This window comes from Centroberyx affinis, unplaced genomic scaffold (genome assembly GCF_046629955.1).
Source record: "Centroberyx affinis isolate AG114_WGS23_722 - 3 ecotype Tasmania unplaced genomic scaffold, CSIRO-AGI_Caff_v1 ptg001013l_1, whole genome shotgun sequence".
Lineage (NCBI taxonomy): Eukaryota > Metazoa > Chordata > Actinopteri > Beryciformes > Berycidae > Centroberyx > Centroberyx affinis.
This window is the reverse complement of record NW_027279575.1, coordinates 47,586-58,417: the sequence shown is the minus strand read 5'-3', so window position 1 is coordinate 58,417 and position 10,832 is coordinate 47,586. Positions and strand designations below refer to the sequence as shown.

At 40.1% G+C, this 10,832-nt stretch overlaps 1 protein-coding gene across 1 annotated transcript; it reads left to right on the top strand.

Annotated features, from left to right (window-relative positions):
- Window positions 1-8,228: 8,228 nt before the first annotated feature.
- Window positions 8,229-10,409, top strand: LOC139646907 (cyclin-dependent kinase inhibitor 1C-like). Its single transcript, XM_071522689.1, has 3 exons — window positions 8,229-8,950; window positions 9,156-9,270; window positions 9,742-10,409. Exons 1-2 carry the CDS (start codon window positions 8,416-8,418, stop codon window positions 9,266-9,268), a joined length of 648 nt encoding a protein of 215 aa, XP_071378790.1. The 5' UTR covers window positions 8,229-8,415; the 3' UTR covers window positions 9,269-9,270; window positions 9,742-10,409.
- Window positions 10,410-10,832: the final 423 nt, after the last annotated feature.

Below are 10,832 nucleotides of genomic sequence, written 5' to 3'. Positions count from 1 at the left end.
CACCGCTCCAGACACACATCACATGGGCATGGTGTTTTCGGCTGCGTCAAACTATCACCAGCAGCAACAATGACACATCCGGTGTCGGCTTTCAAAATAAAAGTCACAACAGCACCCATCCATGGTAAGGTGTTTTCCCGTCTTTATTTTGAAACCACAATATTTAACCCGGAAGTCTTGTTTCTGCTAGTTTCTGCTACACTTGTCAGGTAGGGAGCCTCACCAATCTGGCGGGTTTACAGATCAGCAGGATCATCAAACGTTTAATTCGCTTAGAGTTGAACTTTGAAATCCTCACAGTAAAATTCTATTAAAATACATATAACTTTACGACAGAACGCCGTTTAATTGGTTAACTTATATCGACAAATGTCACCAAAAACGGGTCTTTCTGATAACACGTTGAGGCTGATTTGCAAGTCGTCACTTCCGTTTATTGTACACTTCTGACGTCACTAGCCTTAATAAAAAAAAACAAAAGAGCGTTCATTTCTACAGTAGCCGTCATGATAAGAAACTAAAGAAAACAAACCCAGGAATTGTTTATCAGTAATAATAAATTAGCATGAGATACTAGTTGCAGCTTTTGTTGCACACTCACATTTTGCAGTAGAAAATGATTAGAATGGTCTACTATGCATTTATGAAATCCTCCAACCAAAAATGATAATCACTACAGGCCAGGTTTAGTAAAGCCGCTATATTTCCTCTCAAGAGATCTAGAAATGCATAAAATAGCCATTTTATGTAAACTGCAAAAGAAATTACCACATCTCAGCCAGTGTGGTTTGAACTCACCCAAGGGTGTAAACCAGCTTGACTTGACCACAGGTGGAGCAAACTCAACTTCAAACTGCAGCCACACTCTGTTCTTCAACAACTGTCAGAGAATTGTATGTGTCAAAAGCTTATAAAAGCTTAAACAAGCACAGTCATGATTGGGCAACATTAACCTTTTGCCTAGAGTGGGAATGAGTTCAGCCTCTCCAAGACCCACACACAAGACTCTCCATGAGGGATGATTTTCCAGCTGGGAAAATCCCTCAGCTGTATTCGACCACACACGGCAAAATGGCCTTTATCTCTGTTTTGTGCAAGATCAGACCAGTACCAGTGAGTTGGGGATTCACGGCAAAGGACACTTAACCACTGTGCTATATTAGTGGTAGATTGGACCTAGTTTGGGACACTTGCAAATATTTGACTTGGGATTTTACTCGGTGACTAGCTGACCTTCCAGAAAAGAACCTACAAACAGTGACAAAGAGTTAATGTGACATGAAAGTTTGTGTGTGTGTGTGTGCGTGTGTGTGTATGTGGTTGTGAAAGGCTTGTTATTGTGAGCAAAATTACCACAGCCAAAGGCAACATTCTCTGCTGGCTGTATGAGACACATTTAGAGCCTAGAACCAAAATGGCCACTAATAAACTGTGAGGACAGAAGTTTTATTATTGTAAGGGTAAATGAACGGCACGGCAGCTATAGCCCAAGGCTTGACTTCTTTGTCTGGCCTCTGTTTTTCAATGTTTGACTGGCATATAGAAAGCCATTTGCATTTAAAAACAAAACTCTGGGATGAGCTGCTCGCTGCTGTTTTGAACACCATACTCATGTTAAGTTCATGAACACAAAATATTCTCTTAATACAACTGTAATCACTCTCTAGTCATTTGTTCATCTCTCTGATCTAGAGCAGAACTTTATCATATGTAAATCCCATAATAATTACAAGCAGAACAAGGCAACAAGAGCTGGAAAGGAGAGAGTACTTTTAAAGAATGTAAAATACAGCTGAAATGATGGATTAAGTACAGGCAGAGCGCCAAAAATAGTTCAAGGGAGAGCAAGACAACAGCACACAGCAATAATGTATAATCTTCAAAAGTGAAAAGTAACAGCACAAGTTAAGTGCAAGCAGTGGATGATGGCAGATTCATCATTTAGGCTATTAGGTTCTTTGCCTCTGCAAAAGTATTACGAAAGACTTCCCGGAGCTATATTCATGAAAGATACCAAGCAGCTCTTTGTGACAAAAATTACAAAGCCTTTATTCACTGGCTAGTCCATTTTGGAACAGTTAATAATCCAACATGTTTTGGCTGACATGCCTTCATCAGGGAGAGATCTCTCTCTGATGGATGTTGGGTTTTGGATTTTTAACTGTTCCATAATGGACTAGCCAGTGAATAAAGGCTTTTAAATAATTTGTAACAAAGAAGAGTTGCCTTGCTACCTTTCTTGAATGTATATGGGGTTTTGGTAACACTTTATAATAACCATCACTAATAAATGGTAAATTGATAGTTAATTAAACTTTAGTTAATAGTTATTTTACTGTTAACAAACAATGAAATGATCATTAATAATGTTTACTAATTATTAGTAATGCTATAATTTATGTTATTTTATCATTCGTTTGTGTAATATAAAATCATTTGTTTATAAATTATATATTGTATCATAGCTTTTTCAGCTATGATACAATATATAATTTATAAACAAATGATTTTATATTACACAAACTAATTATTTCGTTTTTTTCCAAACCAAAGAGCACCTTCATTTTTCTGAGCACCCGCTGGGCTGCTTTTTTGTTCTTCATTTATTTGGGAAGGAGCTACTTTCTATAGAGAAAAGCAACAATAGGCAAAAGCAATAGTAATGACATTCCATGGGGTTTAATAATAGTCCTAACCATAAAACCAGAAATGTCCAAAAGCCCAGGTAAACTGAAAAAGGATGTGTCATTTTCAATGCATCCATTTGTCTAGTTTGTTTCTGTTACTTTTCATCACAGACGGATGGAGTGGAGAGAATTTAATAACCAAATGAAAGCAAAGAGGAAAAACACCCTGGAAATGGAGGTTATAGAAAAAACACCCGTCCACAACAGCAACAACAACAGAAGAAAGCACATAAAAGCAGTACTTATTTACTGAACTCTGTTCCGGCTGCATAGTTATAAATTATTCATACCCTTGAGCGCAATGCTATATTCTCTACATCTGTATATATTTCTGTTTATTCTTTTGTTTTTTTCTATTACTGACTTCCACAGCTTCCCATCAGTGCAATCAGCCAGCCTCCAACACAGAACCATGTGCATACTGTATGGATTAGAGACCCCCCTTTTGTTTAAAATGTTACTTTAATTTTTGTTTTGATAGGTACTACCTATACTTAATATACTACTTTCTTCATATACTATCTCAAAAAGAGACCTACATTTTTCCCTAAATCTATACTTTTAAACTTTTTAACTATTTTTTTAAAATAATTTTTGTGTTGTTTTACATTTAATATTATGTACAGGAGCAACCTGCCAAGTCGAACTCCTTGCATGTGCAAGCTTATCTGGCCAATAAAACTGATTCTGAGTCTGATTCTCTGTGTGTAAATTAAGTGCAATCCACTCTACTCTAACGGCATGAAGACAAAGAAAAACACAAGGAAGCATCAGAGTTTGATTTAATTCAACTTTATTGTCATGCCTCCTTACACAAGTCCACAGTGAGTTGGGAAACTCACAGCGCTGCAACGACAGATTGGGGCTTTGACTATCTGTTGTTTGGCTTTGACTGTTACACATTCAGAGACTCCTTGGGCTTCACCTTCGAAAACATTTCTGTCCATACCTGGTTTTGTTTTTGGTTTGTTTTGTTTTTTCTTTTTCTGCTTTACCAGATGACCTCACAGGGTAGAAACTTGCACTGGAGAGACTGGATCTTACACTTAGCCTCCAGGGTATTTCCATGTTTGTCGTCAAGCCAGTGGAGGTGCTTGTGTGTGTGTGTGTGTGTGCATGTGTGCGTGTGTGTGTGTGTGTGCATGTGTGTGTGTGTGTGTGTGTGTGTGTAAGAGGCCTCCACAAACTAGTCTTTATGGATGAAAGAGTCATGCGGCTGCATTTGTCAAACAGCTCATGACACTTCTTGACCGGTCGTACCTGTTTGAGATTCTTCTCCTCTGAAATTACGAATATGGACTTTCTCTCTGCATTTCCACATCAAAACATCGGCTGATAATATCTGAAAGGCGAACGAGAAACTGAGCCTGAGGTGTCGAAGCAGTCCACCTGCAGCTTGGTGTAAAATCTCTAACTGAAATGAATAATATGACTTGAAATAACATGTTAGTCACACAAGTGAAACGGCTTTCGCCTCTGGTAGAAATGTATGTAAATTCATCAAGAAAAAGCACAAATCTGATCATATCAGAGTCACATCTCTCCATGCACCGCATCATGTTTCTCTCTATCTCATCTGTTTTCTTATCTCATTGTTTTTGTCCATGTCACTGTTTTGTCCCGGCACCTGTTCCACACTCAGCCGTCCCGCTGGGGGATTCCTCTGTGACTCGGCTGCTCAAGGTTTCTCCCATTTTTTTTCCTAATAAGTTTTTCTTGGGAGTTTTTCCTTGCATGCACTGAGGGTCTAAGGTTTAAGGTCCTGGGTTAGGCTCGGCTAGGTAGGACAGTTAGGCCTGCTGTGTCTGTCCAACATGCTATTTTGTGTCTTGTGCTTTTATTTTACTGCATTCTGCATTACACCATTTGTTCTGTGCCCAATTGTTGAAGCATTCTTTGTAACAAGTCCTTTGAAGCATGCTTGTGATGAAGGACTATATAAATAAATGAACTTGACTTGACTTGAACTTGATCAATTGGAGTCTGTTGTCATTATCATCATCATCATCATCATCATCATCATCAATCAATTCAGCAGTCTTTGTTTACATATAAGGCAGTTTACAAAGAATATATAGATGAAGGTGTTTCACAGACTCTTTGAATTAAAGAGCTTGAATAAAATACACTATAACAAATCTATTAAAGTTTGATAGAAAACAAGACAAAATCATAGAATGAAGGGTACGAAAAAGACAAAATACAAAAATAAAATTTAAAAGATAAGAAATAAAAACATAATTTAGAGAGGAGAGTTTTGCTATAGGTAAAAGCTATATTAAAAGTTAAGACTTCTGATAAGACCAAACCTAGATGACGTCCATTTTACAATTACTTCATTGGTTGTTTGTTTACTAAAAGAAATCAAAGAAATCAATGCTAGTTTGATTACATTTTTCTCAACATCTGTCTGAGCTGCTTTTATTAGATTATTAAGTATCTATTTAGCTCTATTAGCTGTTCATAGTATATAGTTACTATATGTCAATAGATGCTTATGATTTTAGATGCTTATGAAACCTGAAATCCTTCAGTTGCAACTTTCTCATTGCTCTCATACCAACACTTTTTTTGATATTAGATCAAATGGTGTAGTTGATAATTTACAAACACTTCATTTTATGAGATATTTTAGCTTTTTCAGTATGCATTCATTGCTTTTAAAACGATTTAGCTAGAAACAAAGGCCATATGTTGTCTAGTACCTTTCACCACTAGAGGGCGCCAACACACAACACACAACACACAACACACGGAAAAGCTGAACGTTTCCCCCTGTCTTGATCACAGAGAGCAGATAGATCAACAGGTACTAGGAAATTCATCTTTTGATTAGCGCCTAAGTAATGAGCATGAACATCAGTTGGGTGTGGCACTCCCCATAAGTGAATCCCAATTAGATTTAATCATTTTTGTCAGCAAAGATCAAGCAAAAACTACCTGAAATTTATTTGAAAGACATCTAAAAGAATCACATCAGGGGAGCAGTCAGGACCAATGTTCCCTCTAAGCTGATATATTTAATAATTTATCACATTGTCCAAATAATAATATATTGTCAGTCATCAGTCATTACATTTTCTCCAGAAATTCAGTCTATATATGTGGGATTGGAGGATTTGATGGCAAATAACACCAGATGCAGGAACTTTAATTGCCTTAGTTTAGAGTTTAGTGAATTGACTCCACTGGTGATCAGGAAACCATTTTCCATAGGATTTCACATCTATTGATCACTCATTGGCATCAATTCATTCATAAGTGTTTTACCCAACTGAACTGCTTACATAATGATAATCCAATATGTATTTGTATCTAATTTGTCTACATGGGGATGTCAGGGTGGTAATTCTGTAGGTTTTCATAGTGGAAACAAAACAAGAGACACTCAGCATCTGGTAGCACAAAACAGACATGAACAGTGTTTAGAGAGACTGTCCTGTAACCAAAAAGGTCACAAATTCAGTCCACAGCCAAAGTGTGTTCATCTACAGCCAAGTGTCCTTGAACAACACACTGAAACCCTTCCTGCTCACTAGGTCGCTCTGGATAAGAGTGTAAATTAAATTCTTAAATTGTAGGCTAATTGTAAAGTAGTAGTTTCCTGCCAGGGAATCATGTATTGTCACTGTAATTAAATTAGTCTGCTTAATCTGCACATGCAATTATAGTATAGCCTCTTGTACATGTATATATGCTATGTTTTTGCATAGATATGATATAGTTTTTTCATTTTACTACATTGCAATATCGACCCTGTCTCTTCTTATCAACAGATGTTTGTGTATGGTATATAATGCAGTGATTTGTAATGAGCAGTGATCCTCACATAACTTACATCAGTTTGATGCTACTAAATATCACACATACCATGAATTCAGGTTATAAAGACTTATGTCAGCCTAAAAAAGTAGGTAAAATAAAAAGGTGGATCAGCTGAGTTTAAGTGGGCTTACTCTCCACTTAGGACCGTTGTGTGTTTTACTGTGCCTTTATGATCTGTGTTTGTTGTCTTGTGGTGTTTTTACCCAACTGCAGTTCCTCCCTTAAGCCGCCGAGGGGCGCTGCTGCACCTTTCATCCACTGGAAAGGCGTTGTCTGTTTCTGTTGTGCTCTCTGCAGTGAGACCAGACTGATCTCAGGTCAGCAGTCCGGGCGCTCAGTCAGTCCCTTTGCAGTCAAAATATCTGCTGTCTGCTCCGTCATGGTGGGATTCTGGCCTGTTTATATATTTGGACCTTTGTGCATAACTATGCTCTGCATCACTTACGCCTAATTTAATACATTTTAATGATAATTCCGCATGCAAAAGCCTGAATGAAGTCTCTTTCATCAATGTCATTTTAGACTATTTCCTCGTCAGGGTTGAAAAGTAGTGGATTACACGTAACGGGATTACAGTAATCTCTTTATAAAAAAAAAAGAGTATCTGTAATCATTTACACTGCCATCAAAAACACATCAGATAGCTGTTGAGTCTTTGATGATCATACTCATAAAGATGTAGGCATGTAACAAGAGATCACAGGCCAAGATTTTTTCACAGTTTGATTTTTTTTTTGTTTTGTTTGTGATTATATTGATGAAATTGATGGGGTCGAATGAAAAGACTGAAACCTAGCCAATTAAACAGTGTCCGATAATGGACACAGTGGACGTTACTATACAGTTCTTCTACAGTTTTGCACCCCCTTCCCCAACACACACTCCTCGCTTTTCACTCTCGCCAAAACACCACCGACCAGCTTCTCAGGTCACATCTGCTTCCCTCAGCAGTCCGCACGGATTCTGCTGCACAGAGGGACTTGGCTGCTTACAACCCAACCAAAACAGCCAGGGATGAAGGGTTACTTTCGAAATTTACCATTACCATCCTGAAAATGTAAAAGAGTGGTTCAACAACCATGCAACCATCGTTTGTTATACTTAACGACTACAGACGATGCGCATAAAACCTCTCCTCGGTCCCTTAAAGAACGCGCAGCCAAGCCGGATGCATAATGCCTGTTATTGTTGCGGCAACTTGCATCACCTCCCATTCCTTCCACTGATATCTGCTGACATGACGAGGATCTGAGCTATAGTATTGCCCACTGATAAAATGCTTTGAGACCGAAAACACTTTCTGTTTGAATCATGCTTTAATCAATGATGCCAAACAACATTGAATTTGATGCCGAAATATGCGCGTATTTTAACAATCAAAATGCACTGGTAAACCTGGCTGAAAATGGTAGTGACTGTTTGTGAGTAGGTCGTAGTCCAAATTTGGGAAAGGTAAGAAGCATGTCAAACAGTTTCACGCTGACATTGGGAAAGGCCGCTCATGCTCATCCGAAGGTTGACACTCCGAGAACAAACCAAAACGCTGCGCTCTGCTCGGCGCACGGCCAACTTGGCACCGGGGGCCGATGGGAAATCAGGGTGGAGGTGGGCTTTCCTGGAGAGGGCTGGATCTAAAGCAACCAATGAGAGAGCCGAGCGAGGTGGCTGCTACGACCGACGACTTGTTGGTAGGTTATATACTCCGAGAATCACAGCGAAGGTACATTTAAACAGGATTGTGTGGCGTAAAGAAACAGACAAACAAGGACACGCACAGACATACACACACACACAACAACAACAATCCGTGATACTCTCACATCAGGGATCAATCGACCACATCGGGCATCTTGTGTTTTGCTTCCTAACTCGTTTCTAACTGGGTTTTCGGAGAGGTTTGGAGATGTCCAACGTCCAGTTATCGAGCAGCGCGCTGGAGCGGCTGGTGGCCAGGAGGACCTTCCCTCTCCACAGACGCACCGGGGTCTGCCGCAACCTCTTCGGACCGGTGGATCACGACGAACTGAACCGGGAGATGAAAGTCAAGCTGCGGGAGATTTCCGAGAGGGACCAGCAGAAGTGGAACTTTAATTTTGAGGCCAACACCCCGCTGGATGGGGATTACGAGTGGGAGGAGAGCCCCGTGGATACGACCCCGGTCTTCTACCAGGACTCCGTACAGGTCGGGCGGACCCGAGTGGTTGTTACGCCCGTCAAGGCGAAGCCCTCCTCGGACTCTGGCCTCCCAGAAACCCCTCTTGTGGATGTACTGGACCGCTTGGCCGCCCCAGAAAGCAGCAGCACTCCCTGCCCGGTCGAAGTCAACCAGGAGAATCGCACAGACAAGCTCAACTCAGGGAAAACGACTGGCAGACAGGTCCCGTGTGTTAGACGCAAGAGGACGGCCACTACTGAGATCAACACGACACATATCACAGGTAAATATCACACAAACTGGTCGAGACATAGAAAACCTATAGCCTATGACCTTTTTTTTTACGCACGGGGAATAAACGGGAATGAGTAACGGGAATGCGTCTTGTAGCCAAATTATTCCCTGTTTGCTCGCTCGCCTCTGTGCGTAATTTTACTCCACGAGAAAGTCTGTGATGTCTAACTGTGATTTTTTTTCCTTTCCTACAGACTTCTTCGTGAAACGAAAGAGGGCTGCTGACACAAAATCTGATCTGAGCGCTTGCCACCACTCCAAGTCTCCAATCCCCGTGGAACAAACTCCACGAAAGAGAATTCGCTGAAGGTATGAAGCTTTGTTTTTCATATTTAACCCTGTTTAAATTCACGTATCGGTCTAATATGACTAGGTTACAGCGTTACACTTAAGACATGTAATGTTGTGGGTTATGAGTGTGCCTTATAATATTCTGTATATTCCGTGTTATTATCTGTATTATTGGTGTATAGGTTTACTGGCAGGCGTGAATGGGGGCTGGGAGGGTTTGTAGTAGGCTTGGCCAGTCGTGGAGAAATTGCAGTAGTAGTGATAGTAGTAATAGTAGTAGCAGCAGTAATACTAGAGGCTGGGGGAGGGGAACTGCGTCATGGTGTGGCGGGAAAAGGCTTGGGTAAAGGGTGACGCCTTCTGCTGAGATTGCTGTCTCTTGTTTCCTCAAGCTGACTCACGTCTTTCTGCGGAATGGCTGTCTCCGTGCTTTTGCTTTTGTCGTCTTTCGGGGAAAAATGATCTAATAGTATCTTTTTCGTCCCTCAGGTGTTTTGCACTATTGCCACGCATTTTTTTTGAGGATCTCGAGGAGGACTACCCCCCACCCTACCCCTCCTTCGCCGGAGAAGAGGGGAGAAAACCGGGGACGGTGGGAGAAACCCGACCGCTGCTCCGGCTCGGTGCGGACCGGCGGAGCGCAGCCTGAACCCCGGACTCTCAGGACTGAACGGTCAGGGGAGAGAGAGAGGAAATCGCCGAATGACTTCTATCCAGTACAAATGTAGCATTCATGGTTGCTTTTGCATACAGCCACTCGACAGTGTTAAATGTTTTAACATCTGTGCAATCCTAAATTACTTTAAAATTGTCTACACTGGCCAAAAGTGTACAGCTTTATAGAGACAATAGCCTATAAATGTCTATTTCTGTTTAAATGCCTGGTTTCTGTAAATTTATATTTTTAAGACTATTCTAACTTATAATTTATTTATGTTTCTTTATATTTGTTACATGCCTTGTTGATTTAGCCAAAGGGCATATTTTTATTTTATTTACAAATTTTTTTATTGTGATGTTTTGCAATCATGTAGCTTTCCATAGTAGTTCACACTTGAAAAATAGGTTTCTTTGTGTTTCTGAGCCGTTTTCCATAAAATTGCCCTCATTACGTCTGGCAAAGGATGCAAATAAAGTATTTTTCATTTAAAATATAATCATCTTTGTTGATGTGTTTTTGTCCAACAGCTCATTCTTTGTAGTCTACTTGTAGAACTAGGCCTATACTGAATATTGTTGTAGTAAATATTGAGTTGGGAGCATCAAACTAATCTATTCCTGAAACTGAAATAGCCTAACCTTAGACGCCATTGTCTTGCCTGATATTGAAGACTAAAACATGACTTGGCCCCCAGTATCACAGATCTGCCTAATCTCTAATTCCTAAAAGAAAGAATTGGACTACAGTGAAACTGACCTGCCCATGCAGCTCTATTGGCTGTAAAACCAAATGACTATTGGGGATTATAATTTCCAATGCGCACAAGTAGCCTAAATCTGTCAGAAAATGGTTATTGTTGCATGGAAAGCACAATACACCCCAATGTTATCGCGGACATTTATTACACTTGCATTCCCCC

Excerpts from the sequence above, each read along its gene's own strand:
- LOC139646907 (XM_071522689.1), top strand. The coding sequence starts at position 8,416 with ATGTCCAACGTCCAGTTATCGAGCAGCGCGCTGGAGCGGCTGGTGGCC. Across the intron at positions 8,951-9,155 it reads CAACACGACACATATCACAG|ACTTCTTCGTGAAACGAAAG; the intron begins GTAAATATCACA and ends CCTTTCCTACAG.